The sequence below is a fragment of the Cannabis sativa genome, chromosome 7, assembly GCF_029168945.1.
Source record: "Cannabis sativa cultivar Pink pepper isolate KNU-18-1 chromosome 7, ASM2916894v1, whole genome shotgun sequence".
Classification (NCBI taxonomy): Eukaryota; Viridiplantae; Streptophyta; class Magnoliopsida; order Rosales; family Cannabaceae; genus Cannabis; species Cannabis sativa.
Genome location: NC_083607.1, coordinates 35,745,433 through 35,769,075, shown reverse-complemented (window position 1 = coordinate 35,769,075; position 23,643 = coordinate 35,745,433). Strand labels below are relative to the sequence as shown.

At 35.9% G+C, this 23,643-nt stretch overlaps 4 protein-coding genes and 1 long non-coding RNA gene across 5 annotated transcripts; 2 read left to right on the top strand and 3 right to left on the bottom strand.

Moving 5' to 3' along the window:
* Positions 1–1,944: 1,944 nt before the first annotated feature.
* Positions 1,945–2,741, bottom strand: LOC133039697 (uncharacterized). The gene is made up of 2 exons (XM_061118612.1): positions 2,442–2,741; positions 1,945–2,340 (listed from the first exon to the last, which is right to left on the bottom strand). Exons 1-2 carry the CDS (start codon positions 2,739–2,741, stop codon positions 1,945–1,947), a joined length of 696 nt encoding a protein of 231 aa, XP_060974595.1.
* Positions 2,742–7,286: 4,545 nt separating this feature from the next.
* LOC115696577 (uncharacterized) lies at positions 7,287–7,979 on the bottom strand. The gene is made up of 2 exons (XM_030623470.1): positions 7,785–7,979; positions 7,287–7,682 (listed from the first exon to the last, which is right to left on the bottom strand). The coding sequence occupies exons 1-2, from the start codon at positions 7,977–7,979 to the stop codon at positions 7,287–7,289; spliced, it is 591 nt and encodes a 196-aa protein (XP_030479330.1).
* Positions 7,980–10,964: 2,985 nt separating this feature from the next.
* LOC115697006 (pentatricopeptide repeat-containing protein At5g66520) lies at positions 10,965–12,558 on the top strand. The gene has a single exon (XM_030623908.2). The coding sequence runs from the start codon at positions 11,096–11,098 to the stop codon at positions 12,398–12,400; it is 1,305 nt and encodes a 434-aa protein (XP_030479768.1). The 5' UTR covers positions 10,965–11,095; the 3' UTR covers positions 12,401–12,558.
* Positions 12,559–15,881: 3,323 nt separating this feature from the next.
* Positions 15,882–17,832, top strand: LOC115696240 (peptidyl-prolyl cis-trans isomerase FKBP13, chloroplastic). The gene is made up of 5 exons (XM_030623145.2): positions 15,882–16,347; positions 16,521–16,613; positions 17,191–17,251; positions 17,340–17,408; positions 17,530–17,832. The coding sequence occupies exons 1-5, from the start codon at positions 15,973–15,975 to the stop codon at positions 17,595–17,597; spliced, it is 666 nt and encodes a 221-aa protein (XP_030479005.1). The 5' UTR covers positions 15,882–15,972; the 3' UTR covers positions 17,598–17,832.
* On the bottom strand, positions 17,594–18,897 carry LOC133039836 (uncharacterized). The gene is made up of 2 exons (XR_009688763.1): positions 18,739–18,897; positions 17,594–18,641 (listed from the first exon to the last, which is right to left on the bottom strand). It is a non-coding gene; the product is annotated as an uncharacterized LOC133039836 (long non-coding RNA).
* Positions 18,898–23,643: the final 4,746 nt, after the last annotated feature.

Genomic DNA, 23,643 nt, shown 5'->3' with positions numbered 1-23,643 from the left:
CTGATGTGAGGAGCACTCCAATGGAGGTAATGTCACCAGGTTCTCAATCAGGAGGAGAGAAGAGGGATTTTAAGATGGTTACTTATGTGAAGGGCCTTTACGCTCTTAACGATTCATTTGTTGATCCCGTCTCTCCTGAAATTAAGGCAAAGTTTGATGCTTGGGTTGGTGAAGGTTTTCTAAAACATCCTAGGTGACTATTTTATTGTTTCTATTTTTGTATTCTGTTTTTTGTTTGAATTTTATTTTTATTTTTGCAAATATTTGATTCAATATTGTTTTTTTGTTGTTTGTTTGTTGTTTTAGGCATTTCAATTGTTATGTTGATGGTGCGAAGAAATTTCCCCAGAGTTTAGATTAGGTGTTGATTATGTTGAAGATTTATCATTTGGCTACCTCTGACATGTTTATCAATGACTCGGTAAAGTTTATGTTTTCTTTTAAAATTTACGATAGTTGTTTTATCATTGTTTTTTAGTTTAGTTGCTGTATTTAAGTTTTTTAAATAGTTTTTAACTTTCTATTTTGTGTTTCTGTATTTTTTTGTTTCAGCATATGAACACTATATTCTATTACCTTCGTAAAAAAGGTAAATATTCTTCTGCTGTTACACTGAATTTTGCAACAGCTGATTGCCTCTTCGATGATTCCATTCAAGCGTTATACCACAAGTTCAATAAAGCCAAGGCAATGAAAACAAAGATGTCGCACATACATGCTGCTCACCCAATAGCGCATTACATACGAGGTTTGCGAATTCCGTGTTCTAAGCCTTGGTATGAAGCCAATCATGTCTTATTCATCATAAATCTTAGGAAGGAAAGTCATTGGGTTTTTGGTTGTCTTGACTTGAATGAGGGGATTTTGTTTCTTTATAATTCCTTGAGGACTGCCAAAATGAATCCTGCAGCTAGGAATGGAATGAAGGCTTATTATGTTTTACTGCCTTTGTTTTTTGATCTACTTGAATTTTGGAAGAATAGGTCCCATGTTCCTGATTTAGGTTCTGACCCTAAAGCTCCTCTAAGAGTTTGGAGATTGTTGGTCTTCCATCTCTGCAAAAAAAGTGAGTTGTTGTTTTTAAGTTAATTTTATGTTGTATTTTAGTTGTTTAACTGTGTTTTTCCTTTTCTGGTTATTAGTGATTGTGGAGCATTTGTGGTTGCATTTGTCGAGTTCTTCATCCATGAAAAAGATGTTCCTGCTGATTTCGACATTGAAGTTTATCGTACTCGAATTGCTGCCCTTTTCTTCTCATACAGGCAAAGGAAAATTAATGAAATTATTGATAGCGAGGATGAGAAGCAAAGCAAGTCTTCCAAGGCTTCTAAATTGAAAAAGTAGTGTCTTTTTTTTAGTGACAATTTGTTGTTATTGGTTGATTTTATTATCAGACAATTGTTCTTTATTTTATGTGTTTAGGTATTATATTTGTTTTATATTCTGGATCTGGTTTTAAACTTTTAGAATATTTGACATTAATCATTATAATATGTTATTTTTTTTTTTATGTTTTGTATCAGCATCAGTTTTATGTTTTTCCAATTTATTATGTTTTTTATAAAGTCGTTCAACTATATAGAAACTATTATGTAACTGTATACAAACAAATTGCAATGTTCAGCATACTTGTAATTTTAATTGTGTAACAATGTATTCTTCACTGTTTTGTAACTTTTTTATTATCCTAGTTAATCATATTTTATAAATTAATATCAGACTTTTTAAAAATTTTAATACTTAAATTTTTTTCGTAGTTAAACATTAACAAGTGTCAAAACTGTTATGAAACTATTTTGCAACTATTAGCAAACTATTTGAAATTTGCCAAATAATATCAATCTACCAAATATAACATATAATCTTTTGTGAATTCTCATAGAGAATTAAACAATTCAAAAAATTCAGATGTATCTATTTTATTGCTTGATTGTTGCATGTCTTTCAATTGTGTCCGTGTTTACCACATTTGCTGCACCTTCTATTTTTTGTATCCCAATCAGCTATAAATCTTCTTTTCCTTGGTCTTCCAGATCTTATTTTCTGGTTTGGTGGCAGAACAATGATAACTTTTATGTTCTGTGGTACATCCCATGTTGTGTGATTGTGCACCGGATATGTTGAGCTGCTGTATGTTTCAAGCCATGTTCTTGTCGTGTAATAACCTGAACAGTAGTTGTAAACATTCAAGTTCCTCTCTTTTATCACAGCAAGCGCATGAGCGCACGGTAGTTTGTCAAGTTGGAATCGGTTGCAACTGCATGTTTTCTCCTTTAGATTGATTACCCATGATCTTGTTAGTTCTACTACTTCGAACATGCTCTCGTTTATTGGGTTTACCTACAAATTAGGTCAATTTTATCAATTGTCATTCTGTATATGAAACTGAAAATAAACTATTAAGAAACTGTAACGCAACTTAAAGTTTAAAGAGATTTTACATTTTTTGTCAATGAGTCCACAAAGTTGTTGACTAGCTTTTTCTCTGCCGTAGGTGTTGTTTTCTGTGCCTTGTTCCTGTTTGTGTATGTCCATTGTTGTATTAAAGCTCTCAATGACTCCATCAGTGTTGTGATTGGTAGTTCTCTAGCTGCTAAGTTTGCTGCATTTAGAGATTCAGCAATGTTTGAAGTCATAGTTGAATACACGTTGTGGTTGTTGTGGTATCTTGACCATTTATGGTATCCAACTTGTTGTAAATATGGTCTGACACGAATGTCCAAGCTGTCCAGCTCGCTCATATGGTATTTAAATTTTCTCTCTATGTATGCTCTTGCTGCAGCGAAGAATGGTTTATCGAGCTTGCTTGCATTTTTCTTGAAGGTTGCTTTCAGGTTGCTTAACAGGTGGTATACACAATAGCCATGCATTATTTTTGGAAATACTTGAGCAGCTGCCTTAATTATGCTCTCATGTCTGTCTGAGATCAAGCACTGTTCCTCTCTGATCCCATATGTTTCTCTTAGTTTTGTGAAAAATCATTGCCATGAGTTGTTGTTTTCTGAATCCACAATAGAAAAAGCTAGCGGAAAAATGTGCCCATTTCCATCTTGTGTACAAGCAGAGAGCAATGAACCTCCATATGTTGATTTAAGGAAAGTTCCGTCAACAACTATTATAGGTTTGCACTTCTTCCATCCTTTTATTGAAGCATCTAGTGCCATAAACAAGTACTTGAAGTTGTTGTCTTCCTCTGTTTGCATGTGCACGATAGTTCCGTGATTAGTTTTCTGCAGCATGTGCAAAAAACTTGGCAGCATCTTGTATGATTCGTTGGCTTTTCCTCGTAATTCTTCTTGCGCTTGCTCTTTGCTTCTCCAAGCTTTCATGTAGTTCATTCTCATCCCATACTTGTGTTTCATTTCTCCTCTGATGTCTTGTGGCGTTTGAGTTGTTTTTATGTTGGTAAACCGTGGCTTGATGTAGTTTCCAATCAACTTCATTGTAGATTGTCTTTTGTCGGCAAATCTTATGTTTAGATCACAAGTGTGTGTCACCTTTCTGTCATACTTTCAAATTATGAATGACTTCGTTGGTCCGTTTCTGGATGCCGTTAGTGCCCACTTGCATTTTGTATCCAAGCAACAAATTTTGTATATTCTTGCACATGATTTTTGCACTCTGAATGGAAGTTGTTTCTAATTGCATAGAAACCAAGCACACTCTGGAGTGTTTCTTTGTCTTTGTATATTTAGGCTTTTTCTATTTCAGGATGCTTTTTTGGGGAGTAGGTGGGGTCTGGACGAGTCTCTTGGTTTGAAATTGCCTGTGCTGTATTTTATCCAATGTTTTCTTCTTAGCAATACTCTAGATAAAGAAGTTTCTAGGTTTGATCTAGATGTTGTTGATAGCGGTCGTTGGGATGAGTATTGTTGGGGTAGGGAGTCCTTTAAATTGACTATTGATTCATTCAAAGGTAGAATACATCATGGGATTAAAAGGAAAAATAAGAAAGAAGAAAAGGGGGTCAGTATGATGGTTGGTATAGAGCTTTGGGCTGTCCGTGGGTGTTTATTATTTGGTTTTATGAATGTTGTACTGCCATGGTAAACACTTTCTACAAAATAGTTTCATCCAAGATTCCAAGAATTCTAAATTAGAGCAATACCATTGTGACCAAAAATCCAACTCTCAGAGACTTGAAGAGCAAGATTTTTGATTTGCCGTTGAACAAGGTGATTTTTCAGTTTCTTTACTGTTTTTTTTTTTGTGTTGTTTTATTAATATTTTGTTATTTAATTGTTTTTGCTTCATATTTTGTTGTTTTGATTATGATTTTCAGTTAAGGATTAAAAATATTTGTCCTACTGATGAGGAGAGGCAGAAGCTACAATTGGAAGGTTTATTTCTAGATGATTCTATTGATGACTGCGGTATATCGAAGCAAACATTTGAGAGTTGTTCATCTTCTAAGAAATTTGATTCAAAGGACATTAATTTGTTGAAATCTAAGTTGGAGCTGGTCATTTCGAATCAAGAATTCTTGGCCGAAGACTTCATTTCCTTGAGGTGTTTTGTTGACCTTCATTTCAAGTCTGTAATGACTGCAATTAAGGATATTCAAGAAAAAGTTAATGTCATTCATCGTCGACCTTCTGATGAGGTATATAATTAGAGTTTATTGTTTCTGTTTTTACATGCTTTGTTTTTAGTTTTTTTTCCTATTTTATTTTAGTTGCATTACTGTTGTTTGATTCAGGATAAATCATCTGATGAGTTAGTGACACAAGATGATGATGATGATGATGATGATGATGATGATGATGATGATGATGATGATGATGATGACGACAAGGAATTGCCTGATCCTGAAAATATTAATTCCGACTCCGATGATGGTGATGAGTTGGTTAAAAATGGTGGTGATGATGCCAGAGATGATAAGGTTGTTAGTGATGTTCCTGCTGCTGATGTGAATCAATCTGAGACTGTTAGTGATGAGAGGGCTAAGGATGTTGAGAACGTTAAGGCCAAAGAGTCTAGTTTAAAAGGGGATGATTTTTTTGATGGTTTAAGCCAGCTTGAAATTGATGAGGGCCAAGTTGTGTTGGCTGGTTTAGAAGTTGTTCGTAAAATCAATGTAAGTGTAGTTTAATTTGTTTGCTAGTAAAATATGTTTTATTTTAATTGCTTGGCAGTTTTATGTTTGTTTTGCAATTGTTCCTTTTCCTGATTTTCAATTTGTTTTTTTTCAAGTCCCAAAACAAAATCCAAGTCTTGTTGTTGAAAAGACAGCTATCATTCCTTCTGATAAAAAAGCTGAGAACACTGTTTCTGATACTCCTCTTATGGATAAGAGAAAGCGTGGACCGGCATTGAAATTGCCTTTTGTTGATTGGGTTGGCTGATGTGAGGAGCACTCCAATGGAGGTAATGTCACCAGGTTCTCAATCAGGAGGAGAGAAGAGGGATTTTAAGATGGTTACTTATGTGAAGGGCCTTTACGCTCTTAACGATTCATTTGTTGATCCCGTCTCTCCTGAAATTAAGGCAAAGTTTGATGCTTGGGTTGGTGAAGGTTTTCTAAAACATCCTAGGTGACTATTTTATTGTTTCTATTTTTGTATTCTGTTTTTTGTTTGAATTTTATTTTTATTTTTGCAAATATTTGATTCAATATTGTTTTTTTGTTGTTTGTTTGTTGTTTTAGGCATTTCAATTGTTATGTTGATGGTGCGAAGAAATTTCCCCAGAGTTTAGATTAGGTGTTGATTATGTTGAAGATTTATCATTTGGCTACCTGTGACATGTTTATCAATGACTCGGTAAAGTTTATCTTTTCTTTTAAAATTTATGATAGTTGTTTTATCATTGTTTTTTAGTTTAGTTGTTGTATTTAGGTTTTTTAAATAGTTTTGAACTTTCTATTTTGTGTTTCTGTATTTTTTTGTTTCAGCATATGAACACTATATTCTATTACCTTAGGAAAAAAGGTAAATATTCTTCTGCTGTTACACTGAATTTTGCAACAGCTGATTGCCTCTTCGATGATTCCATTCAAGCGTTATACCACAAGTTCAAAAAAGCCAAGGCAATGAAAATAAAGATGTCGCACATACATGCTGCTCACCCAATAGCATTACATACGAGGTTTGTAAATTCCGTTTTCTAAGCCTTGATATGAAGCCAATCATGTCTTATTCATCATAAATCTTAGGAAGGAAAGTCATTGGGTTTTTGGTTGTCTTGACTTGAATGAGGGGATTTTGTTTCTTTATAATTCCTTGAGGAATGCCAAAATGAATCCTGCAGCTAGGAATGGAATGAAGGCTTATTATGTTTTACTGCCTTTATTTTTTGATCTACTTGAATTTTGGAAGAATAGGTCCCATGTTCCTGATTTAGGTTCTGACCCTAAAGCTCCTCTAAGAGTTGTGGAGATTGCTGGTCTTCCATCTCTGCAGAAAAAGTGAGTTGTTTTTTTTAAGTTAATTTTATGTTGTATTTTAGTTGTTTAACTGTGTTTTTCCTTTTCTGGTTATTAGTGATTGCGGAGCATTTGTGGCTGCATTTGTCGAGTTCTTCATCCATGAAAAAGATGTTCATGCTGATTTCGACATTGAAGTTTATCGTACTCGACTTGCTGCCCTTTTCTTCTCATACGGGCAAAGGAAAATTAATGAAATTATTGATAGCGAGGATGAGAAGCAAAGCAAGTCTTCCAAGGCTTCTAAATTGAAAAAGTAGTGTCTTTTTTTTAGTGAATTTGTTGTTATTGGTCGATTTTATTATCAGACAATTGTTATTTATTTTATGTGTTTAGGTATTATATTTGTTTTATATTCTAGATCTGGTTTTAAACTTTTAGAATATTTGACATTAATCATTATAATATGTTATTTTTTTTTTATGTTTTGTATCAGCATCAGTTTTATGTTTTTCCAATTTATTATGTTTTTTTATAAAGTCGTTCAACTATATAGAAACTATTATGTAACTGTATATAAAAAAAATTGCAATGTTAAGCATACTTGTAATTTTAATTGTGTAACAATGTATTCTTCACTGTTTTGTAACATTTTTATTATCCTAATTAATCATATTTTATAAATTAATATCAGACTTTTTAAAAAATTTAATAATTAAATTCTTTTCGTAGTTAAACATTAACAAGTGTCAAAACTGTTATGAAACTATTTTGCAACTATTAGCAAACTATTTGAAATTTGCCAAATAATATCAATCTACCAAATATAACATATAATCTTGTGTGAATTCTCTTAGAGAATTAAACAATTCAAAAAATTCAGATGTATCTATTTTATTGCTTGATTGTTGCATGTCTTTCAGTTGTGTCCGTGTTTACCACATTTGCTGCACCTTCTATTTTTTGTATCCCAATCAGCTATAAATCTTCTTTTCCTTGGTCTTCTAGATCTTATTTTCTGGTTTGGTGGCAGAACAATGATAACTTTTATGTTCTGTGGTACATCCCATGTTGTGTGATTGTGCACCGGATATGTTGAGTTGTTGTATGTTTCAAGCCATGTTCTTGTCGTGTAATAACCTGAACAGTAGTTGTAAACATTCAAGTTCCTCTCTTTTATCACAGCAAGCGCATGAGCGCACGGTAGTTTGTCAAGTTGGAATCGGTTGCAACTGCATGTTTTCTCCTTTAGATTGATTACCCATGATCTTGTTAGTTCTACTACTTCGAACATGCTCTCGTTTATTGGGTTTACCTACAAATTAGGTCAATTTTATCAATTGTCATTCTGTATATGAAACTGAAAAATAAACTATTAAGAAACTGTAACGCAACTTAAAGTTTAAAGAGATTTTACATTTTTTGTCATTGAGTCCACAAAGTTGTTGGCTAGCTTTTTCTCTGTTGTAGGTGTTGTTTTCTGTGCCTTGTTCCTGTTTGTGTTTGTCCATTGTTGTATCAAAGCTCTCAATGACTCCATCAGTGTTGTGATTGGTAGTTCTCTAGCTGCTAAGTTTGCTGCATTTAGAGATTCAGCAATGTTTGAAGTCATAGTTGAATACATGTTGTGGTTGTTGTGGTATCTTGACCATTAATGGTATCGAACTTGTTGTAAATATGGTCTGACACGAATGTCCAAGCTGTCCAGCTCGCTCATATGGTATTTAAATTTTCTCTCTATGTATGCTCTTGCTGCAGGGAAGAATGGTTTATCGAGCTTGCTTGCATTCTTCTTGAAGGTTGCTTTCAGATTGCTTAACAGGTGGTATACACAATAGCCATGCATTATTTTTGGAAATACTTGAGCAGCTGCCTTAATTATGCTCTCATGTCTGTCTGAGATCAAGCACTGTTCCTCTCTGATCCCATATGTTTCTCTTAGTTTTGTGAAAAATCATTGCCATGAGTTGTTGTTTTCTGAATCCACAACAGAAAAAGCTAGCGGAAAAATGTGCCCATTTCCATCCTATGTACAAGCAGAGAGCAATGAACCTCCATATGTTGATTTAAGGAAAGTTCCGTCAACAACTATTATAGGTTTGCACTTCTTCCATCCTTTTATTGAAGTATCTAGTGCCGTAAACAAGGACTTGAGGCTGTTGTCTTCCTCTGTTTGCATGTGCACGATAGTTCCGTGATTAGTTTTCTGCAGCATGTGCAAAAAACTTGGCAGCAGCTTGTATGATTCGTTGGCTTTTCCTCGTAATTCTTCTTGCGCTTGCTCTTTGCTTCTCCAAGCTCTCATGTAGTTCATTCTCACCCCATATTTGTGTTTCATTTCTCCTCTGATGTTTTGTGGCGTTTGAGTTGTTTTTATGTTGGTAAACCGTGGCTTGATGTAGTTTCCAATCAACTTCATTGCAGATTGTCTTTTGTCGGCAAATCTTATGTTTAGATCACAAGTGTGTGTCACCTTTCTGTCATACTTTCAAATTATGAATGACTTCGTTGGTCCGTTTCTGGATGCCGTTAGTGCCCACTTGCATTTTGTATCCAAGCAACAAATTTTGTATATTCTTCCACATGATTTTTTCACTCTGAATTGGAAGTTGTTTCTAATTGCATAGAAACCAAGCACACTCTGGAGTGTTTCTTTGTCTTTGAATATTTGGGCTTTTTCTATTTCAGGATGTTGCGGATCTGTGATTAGTAGTTTGTCATAATCTGTGATTTCTGGCTCCCTGTTTTTGTTGTTTTCCAGTTGCTCAACCATTTCCTCTACCACAAGTTTTGCATAGTCCATGAAGTCAAGATTTTCTCCCCCATCTTCCAGTATTGTAGCTTCAATTGTATGTTGTTGATTTGTTGAGTCTTCTGCTGTTGCTGCATTGTATTCCATCATTTCAAATGCGTTTGTATGTGCAATTAATGCATTGTTATTTTCCAAGAACGATGGATTGATTGTTGTTGGTGGGTTGTTGATGACATTCACACACAATGGGTATGTTGTGAAGTCCGGTTCCTTCAGTTTTAGTTGTATGTAGAAATGCCGGCTTTGATCATCCTTTATCCTCAATGATTTGTATCCTTCTTTGACTTGATATTTCAGTTGCAAAACAGTGTTTTCTTGGTTGCATTCCAGGACCTCTTTCAACTTCCGTTGCAATTCTTCATACTTACAATTGACTGAAATGTAATGTCCACTAACTTCATAATTTTCATAATTCATTCGATCATCAAATTATCTATTGTAGAAGACTAGGAATGGAATGTCTTTTTTGTCCTGTGATTTTGAAATTGTTATTAGTGCAAGGCAACGATTTTGAAATTGTTTTGATTCTGTTATTGATAATGTTAGTATTGTAGACTAACATTTTTTACTCTAATTTTATATATAAAAAAAATTATATTTATGAAATAGAATAGAAACTTAATTCTATTTCCTTTCCTTTGTTCAAGTCTTTTATTTCTAGTTCTGAACCCTGTTTTTTGTCATTTTTTGTTTTATAGATATTGTTAAACTATAATAAAACTTAAATGAAACTATTAAGAAACGTTTAAATTCATTTCAGAAACTAACCATTTGTCCAAGTGTTTTCTCTTTTTTCTACTGTCCAAAAAAAATTCCTGCAAAAAAATGAATAAAACTATTATGAAATGATGATGCAACTGTAAATCAACTTGAAAAAACATGGTACTTAACTCAATTTAACATTGTTGAGATCCTTGTGCATTTTCATCAGTTTTATTTGAATCAGATCAATTTCCAACTATTATAAAACTAATTTGTAACTTTTAACATAAATCTTACCTTGTATAAATGCTATTTGTCGGTACCCATCAACTGAAATTCTTCCATAATTTGTAAACTATTATAAAACGATAATGCAACTATAAGGCAACGACAAAAAATAAAAAATAGACTTATACGTAACATGTCGTTCCTTAATTAGAATTAGATCTTTTATAGTGTGTTTAACAAGCTGAATTGCCCATTGTAAACCATGAATCAACCAGGATGCAACTGTACATAAAGTAGATTTAGTATTTAAAAAAAAAATTCATATCATACCTTGTTTTGGATTCGAGGGGGAGCTCCAGATCTGTTTAATTCAGATCTACATTGCATGAATCTGGATTTTCGATTTTAGAGGGAGTTATTTTGAACGATTAAAACCGAACTCAAATGTTTAATTTCAGTTTCTTCCTACTTTTTTTGATTTTTTTTCTTCATAATTTTCTGTTTAGATCATTGCAGTTCTTCTCTTCCAATTAAATTTTGCCGGAATTGATGGTTGAATTACCCTTGTTTTGGTTTCATTCTGGTTGTGTTGCTGATTTGATCGATGGAGGTATGTTCATCTTATTCGTTCATTCCGTGCAGCTTAAGGTATAGACCAGATGGTATTTTTGTAATTTTTTGATTCTGGGCTGTACAAATGTTGAATGGGTCGGCCCATAGTAATTTTGTAATTTTTTTTCCTTTTTTTTATTTTCCTGTTTTTTTCTTCTTTTTTTTTTCCTTTCTTTTTTTAAATAAATAAAAAATATTAAAATATCACTAGTCATTGGCAAAAGGTCACCTAAAAATTATTGTTTAAAATTGAATTGCACTAGTTTTGATGGTTAGAACCTAGATGTCATTAAAAGTAAAATGGTTCCTCTATAACGGGAAAGCTCAATTCGTCAATTAAATTTGATCGCCAATGTCTAATCCATCTATTAGAAATGCGTCTAACAAAACCCACAAGCCACTCATTTTTTCAGTTTGTCAAAACCTTTACATCCTTTGCTTTGGCAATAAGAAATGCCTCTTCCCCTCACAAAGCTTTGTCCCTTTATTCAGATATGCACCAGAAGTCTGTTCCTTTTGATAGTTTCTCAATACTTTTCACACTAAAATCATGTACCAGATTGCATAATGTAGTACTCAACAAACACCTCCATGCCCACATTATTAAACTTGGCTTCAGTTCTCATGTCTACGTGGCTACTTCTCTTCTATATGCGTATATAGTTACATCGTTTGATGATGCTTGTAAACTGTTCAATGAAATGCCTGTGAGAAACACTACAACTTGGAACACTATGATTACTGGGTACTCAAGGCTTGGTGATGTAAAGAAGGCAAAGTCTGTGTTCGAGGAAATGCCAGAGAGAGATCTTGTATCGTGGTCTGCTGTGATTGCAGCTCACATAAATAGGGGTGGCAATGAGCAAGGTTTACATCTCTTTCGAGATATGCTGATGAACAAAGAAGGTTTAATACCTGATCAAGTGACTGTAGGATCTGTTCTTTCAGGTTGTGCCCATATGGGTACTCTTGGATCTTTACTAGGGAAATCAGTTCACGGCTTTATAGCAAAGAATGCATGGGAACTGAATGTTGAACTGGGAACAGTTTTAGTGGACATGTATGCTAAGTGCGGGGTTATTACGAGCGCATGTCAAGTGTTTGAGTTAATGCGCGAAAGGAATGTCATGTCTTGGACGGCGTTGATCTGCGGCGCTGCACAACACGGTTACTGTAAAGATGCCTTATCCATGTTTGAGTTGATGCAAAAAGAAGGGGTAAAAGCCAATGAATTGACTTTTACTGGGATTCTTAGTGCCTGTGTACATGCAGGTCTAGTTGAAGAAGGGCAGAGATTTTTCAAGATGATTGAAGAATGTGGATTGGAGCTGAAAATTCAGCACTATGGATGCATGGTTGATTTGTTTGGGAAGGCTGGGCTTGTAGAGGAAGCCTATGAAGTCATTATGACAATGAAACTACAACCTAACGTTGTCGTTTGGTCTTCTTTCTTATCAGCTTGTAAGGAACATAAAAAGTTTGAGATGGCTGAGAGAGTGACTGAGAAGGTTTTGGGGATTGTAAAACCAGAGAACGATGGCGGGGTGTATACTCTCATTTGTGATTTGTATGCTTTGGGTGGGAAATGGGATGATGCAGAAAGAGTGAGGAAATTAATGGTTAACCTAAATGTAAGAAAGTTTAGGGGCTCTAGTTATGTTAGAAATGCATTCTCTTGAAGGTTTTCATTAGAAATTTTGTTACATTTTTTTTCACTAGCATGACAGTTGCTTGAGATGCTAATAGCAACTAAATTATTTTTTTACCATCCATGTTGTTACTTGAGCACAATTTGCTCAAAGTTATTACAATTGCACTTGATTGTCTGTCCATTCAATTCAAGTCCTCTGAATTTTAAATCTCCTGTGAATTTATATATCAACTGACTGATGATATGATGAGAACCTGCAACTCAATAAACAGCAACCAGCAACAATAACAACACACCAGCAGCAGTAAAACACAAATACCCAATACACCAGCAACAAGAACTCTCAAATAACCAGAACACAGTGAGAATGATTCAAATTGTGAGCTGTTATTGAATTGAAACAAACTGAGATCCTCTACTACACACGGCAGAGAGCTAAGGTAGCTCTCTACTGATGCAGTAGTGAATTCTCTATTACAAAATGCATAACTGAAAAACACAATCCTTTCCCATACAAAAGGTAGCTCACTACTAAAGACAATTACCAAAATACCCCCTCCTAAGCTAATTTACCTTGCTTACCCCTTCTAGCATAAGTAAACTTAATAGGAGGCCTCACATTCGTATCATTACCCCCCCCCCCCCCCAAAATCCCGAACCTTGTCCCCAAGGTTAAAATCTGGAAACTGGGCTGCAATGGTTTCAAACTTCTCCCAAGTAGCTTCGAAAAGAGGCAAATCTTTCCAACGAATCAACACTTCTATAGGAGCTCCCGTAGGTGTAGGCCGTTGACGCACATTCAAAAGTTCCGCAGGTTCGACCAACAACTCCAAATCAGCAGTCAATGTAGGAGGTATGGTAGGGGACGAGTGAGTTGAACCAACCGCCGCTCGGAGTTGGGACACATGGAAGACGGGGTGAACCGCTGATGATGTGGGAAGGTCCAAATGATAAGCGACGGCACCAATCCTTTTCAGAACAGTAAAGGGCCCATAGAAACGAGCAGCCAGCTTCTCATTCTTGCGGAGGGCTAAGGACTTCTGCCAATAAGGCCGTAGCTTAAGGAAGACGCGATCGCCAACTGCAAACTCAACATGTCGACGAGAAGAATCAGCTGCTGCCTTCATCTTGTGTTGAGCACGCAACAAGTGCATTTTGAGATCATCCAAAAACCCATCTCGTTCTTCCAAATACTGCTCGAGGGCCAAAACAGAAGTGGATCCCTCAGAATACCGAATTAATGCTGGTGGGTCACGCCCATATAACACCTTAAATGGAGTACAACCCAAGGAGGAGTGGAAAGTAGTATTGTACCAGTACTCTGCCCAAGACAACCACTTGGCCCATGCCTTAGGCCGATCAGAAGCCAAACAACGAAGATAAGTCTCGAGGCAACGATTTACCACCTCGGATTGGCCATCAGTTTGCGGGTGGTAGGCGGTGCTATGGCCGATTTCAGTGCCCTGGAGGCGGAACAGCTCAGCCCAGAAATGACTGAGAAAGACGCGGTCACGATCCGAGACGATGGTCCGAGGAACCCCATGTAACTTGACCACTTGATGAAGGAAGGCTTCGGCAACTGTGCGAGCTGTGAAAGGGTGTTTGAGGGCAATAAAGTGACTGTATTTGCTCAAACGATCCACAACCACTAAGATCGTGTCAACACCTTCCGATTTTGGCAACCCCTCAATAAAATCCATAGTCAAGTCCTCCCAAACCTGTGCGGGAAGATCTAAAGGCTGCAAGAGACCCCCCGGTGACATGGCCAAGTGCTTGTTCCGTTGGCACACTTCACAAGCGCGCACAAAATTCCCCACTTGCGCTTTCATACCGACCCAATAAACATCTCCCCGGAGGCGAAGGTAAGTCCGATACTCTCCCAAATGACCACCGATTGGAGAGCTATGGTATTCCCGAAGGAAATGTGGAATCAAGGATGATGTGGCGGCCAAAACAAGTCGTTTCCGATACAACAGACGCTGCTTCTCGAATGTAAAACCCAAGACATCCTTTCCTTGTTCCAAATCTGCCACTACTCGAGAAAGGAAAGGATCTTGCTTAATTTCTTGTTCAATCACCGTCCAATCCAACCAAGTAGTAGTAGTAAGGAGAGAGCATTCTAGAGGCTGCACTCGAGACAAAGCATCCGCAGCTCTGTTACCCACCCCCAGTCGATAGTGGATATCAAAATCATACCCCAAAAGTTTGACCAACCATTTCTGATGTTCCGGAGTGACCAATCGTTGTTCCAAGAGGAACTTCAAGCTTTGTTTATCGGTACGGACAATAAAACGGCGACCTAGCAAGTATGGCCTCCACTTAAGGATCGCCAATACAATGGCCATTAATTCCTTCTCATAGATGGACTTAAGTTGAGCTCGCGGTTTCAGAATCTGACTGAAGTAAGCAATAGGTCGCCCCTCTTGCATCAAAACCGCTCCTAACCCATATCCGGAGGCATCCGCTTCAACCACAAATGGCTTGGCAAAATCGGGAAGGGCTAATACGAGGACCGTAGTCATTGCTGTTTTGAGAGACTCAAAAGCTTCGGTTGCTGCCGAGGACCAAGCAAAGCTATCCTTCTTCAATTGATCCGTCAGAGGTCGAGCAATAGAACCATAATTCTTGACAAACTTGCGGTAATACCCCGTAAGACCAAGGAACCCACGTAGAGCTTTAATCGAAGTAGGGAGAGGCCAATCCACCATGGCTTTGATCTTTGTATCATCCACCGCAACCCCGTGGCCACTCACCACATGTCCCAAGTACTCAATGCGTCGCTGCCCAAAAGAACACTTCTTCTTATTAGCAAAAAACTGATGCTTGAGGAGAGTTTGAAGCACAAGCTCTAGGTGTTGTATGTGTGTAGCTTCGTCAGGGCTATAAACCAGGATGTCATCAAAGAATACCAAAACACATTCACGCAGCCAAGGCTTGAAAAGTGCGTTCATCTGAGATTGGAAGGTGGCAGGAGCATTAGTAAGACCAAACGGCATGACAAAAAACTCATAATGACCTTCATGAGTGCGAAAAGCCGTCTTGTGAACATCTTCAGGCCGAACTCTGATTTGATGATAACCTGAGCGCAGATCAATTTTAGAGAACACTTGAGCACCATGTAATTCATCCAAGAGTTCATCAATGACCGGTATGGGAAATTTATCTGGAATGGTGGCGTGATTAAGGGCACGGTAGTCCACACAGAACCGCCAACTACCGTCCTTCTGTTTGACTAACAAGACCGGGCTAGAGAAAGGGCTGTTGCTATCTTGAATGATCCTCTGAATTTTAAATCTCCTGTGAATTTATATATCAACTGACTGATGATATCAGAAGAAGTCAGAACCATTAGTTCAGCTAATCCAGACCAAAAAAAAAATTTAAATGTTATTTTCCTAAGGTATTGATGGGCAGATGGCCGAAGAGTTTAGTTGGTCACCTGAAGGCCCAATTACTCGTAAAGTAAGCCCAAATGAAACCCCACTTTCTATTTGATATTTCTGCAAGAGAGAACGCACCGAAATTAAATTAAATTTTATCCTAAAGAAAATTGTATTTTATCTTTTCTCATCACTGACCCCGGTTCGGTGGAGACTAAAGATGACGTCATTAGCATCTTCTGTTGCTGTTGTTGGTACATGCAGCCCCAAAAGGCTTAGACATTGTTCAGGACCAAGTAGAAGACTGCCCACATCACAATCTGTAACAAAACTCAAAATCTCAAGCCACTGCCATGAAGACTCTTCTCTGCGACTTCTAGTAGATGAGAAAGCAAAGCCAAGTTTGTTTGCTAGAAGAGAAATACTTGGTTTTGGGTTATGCTCAGGCCTTTTGAGTGCACTTACTGAACTTCATCCTTCTGCAAACGCTGCTGAAGTAAGTTCCTGTGATTTCACTGTTGCTCCCTCTGGCCTTGCTTTCTGTGACAAAGTTGTGGGCTATGGGCCCGAGGCTTCAAAAGGGCAACTCATTAAGGTAAAATTAAAATTCTTATCTTCCCATTTCGAAACCATTGAACAGGAGAGAGGCAAATAAATTGGTTTATTCATCTGCATCGAGCATAATTGACCAAATTATGTTAGTTTGTAATCTAGTCTCTTTCTGGGGATGTGTTAGAATTATTATAATTTTTATGCTTTTCTTCACAGGCACACTATGTTGGAAAATTGGAGAATGGGAAGGTCTTTGACAGCAGCTATAACCGTGGGAAGCCCCTTACTTTTCGTATCGGTGTTGGTGAGGTATGTATTTAAATGAGAGTTTTCATGTGAGTTTGAATGCTGAGTAAAGAGATGAAGATACACTTTTTTAGTTGGAACTCCAAACTTAATTTGAAGATTCAGAAATGATAAGAGTATTTTGCAAGACAGGGGTTGAATAATTGAATTCTGGTTGATGACCATTCTTTGCTTGTTTATAAAACTCAAATGCTTCTCACTGTTCTCAGCTAATTGCCTACTAAATACGAATATAAGTATAATTTAGTGCCTTTGTATTTGATTACTTACACAAGTATCAAACAGTATAAGAATTTTTTTTTTTTTAAAAAAAAACAAAGATAATAATTGGCTTCAGAGGGACAATACCTCCTCCTTGTCAAGGCTACTGTTCATAGTGACAGTTAGAATAGAAGTTAAGTTAGTGTGTTGGTTGTCGTTGTTAGAACCGCTTCTGTAGTTAGTTAGTTTGTAAAACTAACAGTTTTCTGTTAGCTTTGGAAGCTTGCTTAGCTTCTCTTTCTTTGTATAAATACCACTTCATGTATCAGTTGAAGACCCTAATGACAAGAAGTGTTTCATAATTATCATTTTAATATAGGTCATCAAAGGCTGGGACCAAGGTATTCTAGGTGGAGATGGAGTTCCTCCCATGCTTGCTGGTATGACAACGACTCATGAATTGCTGTTCCTTTTGTACCACCATTTATATGAATTAATGTTAATCTGTTTGGCCAACTTTGATTGTAGGAGGCAAAAGGGTCTTAAAGCTTCCTCCAGAACTTGGGTATGGCGTGAGGGGTGCCGGTTGTAGAGGAGGTACTTCAATTTATCTTCATAAAAACTGAAAATCAATATTTGGTATTGGTTTCTTTTAATTTCATTAATTTTACTTCTTCTTAGGTAAGGCTATTTATTTTTGCAACATTGTATATGACAGGTTCATGTATTATTCCTCCAGACTCAGTTCTCATGTTTGATGTAGAGTTCATCGGCAAGGCATCATGAGTAGACCTAGAGAGTCAGCAAACAAATACTTAAATCAACTTTTTTTTTTTGGCCTTCTTTAAATTGTGAGAGGCCTCACTCTTTTATGGTATAATTTTCTATTGGTGATACAAAATTAATTATACTAACATGAACTTCCCTGATCATCTCATCTGAATTGTATAAGGGTTGATGAAGAGTTGCGGATAAAGTGTTTTCTTTTCTTTTATTTAATTTTTTAAATTTCTTTTTTTCATTTTAATGGCCATATTTTATTTTCGATTTTGATTCATTTTCAATTATTCAGAAGTTTGAGTAAGGATTCTTGGAATTAAAATGCATAACTCACGTGATTTCAAAAATCACCCACCAACTTTTTACTAAAAAAAGAAACTTTTGTTTTACAAAAACGATATTGGCGGCTAAACTACCTGAATTTTACGGTTTGTAACACTTAACCACCAAAATTGAAATTTTGACGGCATAACTATCTAAATCCTAGTTTCGTTTTGCTCTGTACACTTCCGTCCAAAAATCACTGTTAAGTGCCACGGTGGACTGTCCACATGTACACCCTTGTACACGTGGCAAATTTTTAGTGGTCCACATAATATTAGTTTTAAAAAAATAATTATAAATATTTAAAAAAAATAAAAAATTAGATTTTTTTAAATAATTTATATATTAAAAAAATAGTTTAAAATAATTAAATAAAAAGGAAAAAAAATAATTAAAAAATAATTTAAAAAATAATTAATATTTTCTTCTTCTTCTTCTTCCTTTTTTTTCCATAAATAAAATAACCACCATTATCACCTTCACGAGCAAAACTGAACCCCAATCCGAAAATCGAACCACAATACTCCTAGTTGTAGGAGTAGCAACGGTTCCCCGACGAGTTCGAGTCCTTGGCTGCAAGGTTTCAGGTAATGGCAATACTGGTTTTCGGGTTCTTGTAGAAGTTCGGCAAGAAGTTTTGGGATCTGGTGACAAAAGAACCGAATCTTCATCAACCTGAGCATCATCAGATCTGGGTTGACTCAAAAACTACTCTAACCCTTCAACCTAAAAAAATATTCATTTTCAACAAATTAGAATAAAGGGGGAAAATCCAAAACCCTAAAAAGAAAGAAACTTGATTGGAGAAATTGAGGTAAATTACCAGTGGAAAAAGAGCTTAGAGAGCATCAGCCATGGCAATGTTGGTTCGATTAGCGGGGATTTTGTTCTTCTTGTACAGAGCTTGAAGCTCTCTCCTGTTGACGGTGTCGACGTTTGCAGAGGAGAGATGGAGAAGAGTTCGGACGGTTGGGGTTGGACAGTCGGGGATGGACGGCTTGGGCTGGACGGTTGGGGTTTGATTTTTGGGGGTTTGATTTCTGGAAAAAAAACGAAGAAGAAGAGAAAGAAGAAGAAAGATGAAGAAGAAAAGGAAAGAAAAAAAAAGGAAGAAGAAGAAGAAAAAAAATATTAATTATTTTTTTAATTATTGTTTTTATTTGTTTTTAAATATTTTAAAGTATTTTCTTAATATATAAATTATTAAAAAAAATTGATTTTTTAATTATTTTTAAATATTTATAATTATTTTTTAAAACTAATATTACGTGGACCACTAAAAATTTGTCATGTGTACAAGGGTGTACATGTGGACAGTCCACCGTGGCACTTAACTGTGATTTTTGGACGGAGGTGTACAGAGCAAAACGGAATTAGGGTTTAGGTAGTTATGCCGCCAAAATTTCGGTTTTTGTGGTTAAGTTTTACGAACCGTAAAGTTCAAGTGGTTTAGCCGCCAATATCCCTTTACAAAATTATATTTGTCATGTCATGAGAAAATATTATATTTGAAAAGTCATATATATCGGATAGGAAAAATATCAGAATTTGGCCTTTTTTTCCGCTCTTTTTCAAAAGTAACTTTTTGTTATAATACTAATAAATAAGTTATCTGTTATCCCAAAATTAGCACTCTGACGTGGCATCACAAGAATGGTGACACGTGGCATCTACTTAGAGCACCTAGTCGGATCAACATGTTGAGCAGGATGCCTCGCTGGCATGTCCATAATGGAATACTCAACGAACCGTGGAGAATGAGCAACACTTAGCGAATTCAACCAAGTGCATTGTGAGTCACCAGCTCAATCCCTATAACTCAAGGATCCACTTGCGTGGATGTGGCATACACACGATCCCACTATCAGTGTATTCAGCCTCAATCCCACGATCCTAGCATTCAGCAATGATCACACGATCTTTCTATTTATGCGCATTGTAATGAGAGAGGAAACTCTTCCTCCTCAAGTTTCCTGCCCTATAAATAGTGAGGAATGTTCACTGGGCAAAGGATGGGAAAATAGAAACAGAGATATTGTACGCCGAAACGCTATAAGCTAAGGCTATCTAAGAATTATATATTCAGAGATATTATTGTAAGAGCTATAAGAAAAGGAATCTTCTTCCTTATTCTTAAGTCAATACAACTAACGAGGATTAGGCTATTACCGAACTGCTCGGGGCTGAACCTCTATAAAATTTCTGTGTCTTCTTATTATTGCTTTATTTACATATTCATATTACTGTTAGGTTTTATGCCCTAAATAAAACTCCATTTCAATGTAATCCAGATTATTCAATATCAATAAAATAACAGAAGTATTTTTCATTCATTTGTATATGTTTTGGTTCACTTTATCAATTGTTTGTCTGTTTGATTTATAAATTCATCCAAACCCCTTTCACATACTTGATCATGTTTATCCGTCTATCTAAGGAACAGTGTCCTACTGATCCTCAAGAGATAGAAGACATGGCAAAAGTTCCTTATGCTTCTGCAGTTGGAAGTCTAATGTATGCTATGTTATGCACTAGACCTGACATCTGCTATGCAGTTGGAATCGTGAGCAGGTATCAGTCAAATCCAGGACAGGAACATTGGAATGCTGTTAAGTATATTTTGAAATACTTAAAGAGTACAAGAGATTATGTACTAGTCTACAAGGGTGGTGCTTTAAATCCCATAGGCTATACAGACTCAGATTTCTAGGCATGTCTTGAAGACAGAAAATCTACATCTGGGATGGTGTTTACTCTTGGGGGTGGAGCAGTGGTTTGGAGAAGTGCAAAACAAACCGCGATTTCGGATTCTACCATGGAGGCAGAATACATAGCTGCGGCTGAAGCAGCTAAAGAGGTTTTCTGGCTTAGAAAGTCCTTCACCAGTCTTGGTGTAGTACCTGGAATGGAAAAGCCTCTAGTCCTATTTTGTGATAACAATGGAGCTATAGCCAACAGTAAGGAACCTCGGAGCCACAAGAGAAGTAAGCATATATAAAGAAAATATCATATTATCAGAGAATATGTGGCAAGAGGGGATGTACTGGTGGAGAAAGTTGACACACAGGACAACTTAGCTGATCCATTCACCAAAGTCTTGGCACTGACTGCATTCGAAAAGCACCGTCAGAATTTAAGGTTAATTGAAATGTACTGATTTGTTTTATATTAGTGCAAGTGGGAGTTTATTGGGTTTTATGCCCTAAAAAAACTTCATTTCAATGTAATCCAGATTATTCAATATCAATAAAGTAACAGAAGTATTTTTCATTCATTTGTATATGTTTTGGTTCACTTTATCAATTGTTTGTCTGTTTGATTTATAAATTCATCCAAACCCTTTTCACATATTTGATCATGTTTATTGTGTTGTCAACACAGTGGGAAGTAAACATGACTATGTGAATAAATGATTCCTAGATTTATCAGAACACTGGGTTTTACTGATATGACAATCTACAACAGAGTTTACTTGCATTTGGCGAAATGCTATGTTCTTTCCAGAACATTGGTTAAAGTAAAGCTCAGATTGGATGCATGGAGTATGCATTGGAATGGATTGATATTGAATTTTGAAATAGATTTATAAAACTTACCGTAATATCTATTCAATTCAATATCACTAAGTTGATCCTAGATCACATGATCTAAATCCTGATATGGTTAGGCTCAATCTCAAGAGTGTTATTCGTGTTCTTTGATTTGTTAGTTAAGCCTACTTTTGGGTCAGGGTGATACGTACATTTTGGGAACACGGTAGTGCAATTGAGTGGGAGCGCTAACATAAATATGGAATCTATAGCTTCTATCTGGCGAATAGTAAGCAAAGGACGATTTCCTTCGAGCTTAACCAAACGAGATAAATGGTGGAGTACTCATTTCACTTAGTTGAAATATCATTTATACAGGGTTAAGTGTTTTAAGGATAAAATACATTGTAGGGTGTTACGGTAATTTAGTCCCTTTACATTGTAAATCATCCATATAGAGGATCATTGATCAAATTAGGGTTATAACAATGGATAACTAATGATGTGTCTATATGGTGGAACATATAGAGCATTCTATATACTGAGAGTGCAATTCTAAGTTCTATGCGTGGATTCAACGAAGAATTAATAAGTCAGTGAATTTAATTAGTAAATTCTTGATCTGCTTATTGGAAGCTCGGATATATAGACCCATGGTCCCCCCACTAGTTGAGACAATATTACTTGTAAGACTCATTTAATTGATTTTAATTAATCAATTATAATTCTCAAGTTAGACTATGTCTATTTGAGAATTTATCACTTATTAAGGGCAAAACAGTAAATAGAGATTTTGAAGGGCATATTTATTAATTAGGAAACTTTAATTAGTTATATTATTAATAAATAAATACAATATATTATTTGATAATTAATTTTAATTATTAAATAATTAGATTTGACATTTATGTGGTTGAACAAAGGAATTGGCAGTTTTTGACAAAACAAGAAACTAGCAATGTAGGAAAAGGAAAGTTGGAAAAGTGGTAAGTCTTGTTTCCACAATGCCTAGGCCGGCCACTATGCCTCCCTTTTCACATTGATTTTTCAATTTTTAAATGCCAATTAATTCAACCATAGCCCTAGGTGGTTTTCTATAAATAGAAGATAAAGGCTTCAGTTTTTGTACACACACATCATTCTGACAGAATTTTCTCACACAAAAACTCTCTCTGAGCCGCCACCCTCTCTCTCTCTCTCTACCTTCTCTGTTTTGAAATCTATGAGTGATAGAGTAGTGCCCACACACATCAAGTAATACCTCAATCATAGTGAGGAAGGCTGTGTAGTATTCAGAGACAACAAAGAAGGACTATCGGGCTCAGATCTTGATTATACTCCGCGACAGAAAGGAATCAAGGGTTAGAGATTTGAGTGGGAGGAGACATATATTCTGCTGCACCCAATGTAAGATTTCTCTTACTTTTATGTGTTTAATTTTCCATCGTTTTAGAAGTTCATATTTAGGTTGTTAAATCAACATACTTGTGAGTAGATCTAAGATCCTGGTAAAATAACTTCCAACAACTGGCACCAGAGCCATGGTAATTGATTTGCTTGCAAGAAATTTGGACTTAAAACAATTTGTTTGTGTTTTGGATGGTATCATGTTGCTTTGTGTGTCATATTGATGTTTGATTGTTGTTTGTGAATTTTGGGAAAAATAGTTACTTTTCTGTCTCTGTAATTATTTTAATTGGATAGTTGGGAAAATTCTAAGCAATTTACTTTTTAACAAAACTCAATTTCAATTTAATTTGAATTAGTTATGAATTTTTGAAAATTGAAAAAATCGGGATGATGAGCACCTTCTCACGCGCGCGGAATGGCTGCAAGCAGCCTCCCTGCGCCGTGAAATCTCGGCGTGCATCCCCTGGGCGCGCGTGAATGGGCATGCCTGGCATGCCATCTGTACTGTTCATCAAATTTTTTAATTTTTTCGATTTTTCATGCTATTTCATGGAATTAACTTCCGATTTTTTGTGTAGTTTTGTATATTGATTTTTATTTTTCAAATTTCAAATCTAATTATTAGAAATAAATTAATTTGATTTTTCAAAATTAATTTCAGATATTAGTGTAATTTGATTTTTAAAATTAAAAAAAAAAAATCAAGTTTTGCTTACCTCTTTTCTTATTTCCTTTAAAATTTGATTATTTTATTTTTTTTTAAGGTCAGTTATTAATTTTTTTTTTTT

Coding starts and splice junctions, on each gene's coding strand:
- LOC115696577 (XM_030623470.1), bottom strand. CDS start 7,979: ATGACTTCAAACATTGCTGAATCTCTAAATGCAGCAAACTTAGCAGCT. Junction 7,683..7,784: donor TGGACTCAATGACAAAAAAT/GTAAAATCTCTT, acceptor CCTAATTTGTAG/GTAAACCCAATAAACGAGAG.
- LOC133039697 (XM_061118612.1), bottom strand. CDS start 2,741: ATGAGCGAGCTGGACAGCTTGGACATTCGTGTCAGACCATATTTACAA. Junction 2,341..2,441: donor TGGACTCATTGACAAAAAAT/GTAAAATCTCTT, acceptor CCTAATTTGTAG/GTAAACCCAATAAACGAGAG.
- LOC115697006 (XM_030623908.2), top strand. CDS start 11,096: ATGCGTCTAACAAAACCCACAAGCCACTCATTTTTTCAGTTTGTCAAA.
- LOC115696240 (XM_030623145.2), top strand. CDS start 15,973: ATGACGTCATTAGCATCTTCTGTTGCTGTTGTTGGTACATGCAGCCCC. Junction 17,252..17,339: donor AGTTCCTCCCATGCTTGCTG/GTATGACAACGA, acceptor CTTTGATTGTAG/GAGGCAAAAGGGTCTTAAAG. Junction 17,409..17,529: donor GGGTGCCGGTTGTAGAGGAG/GTACTTCAATTT, acceptor TGTATATGACAG/GTTCATGTATTATTCCTCCA.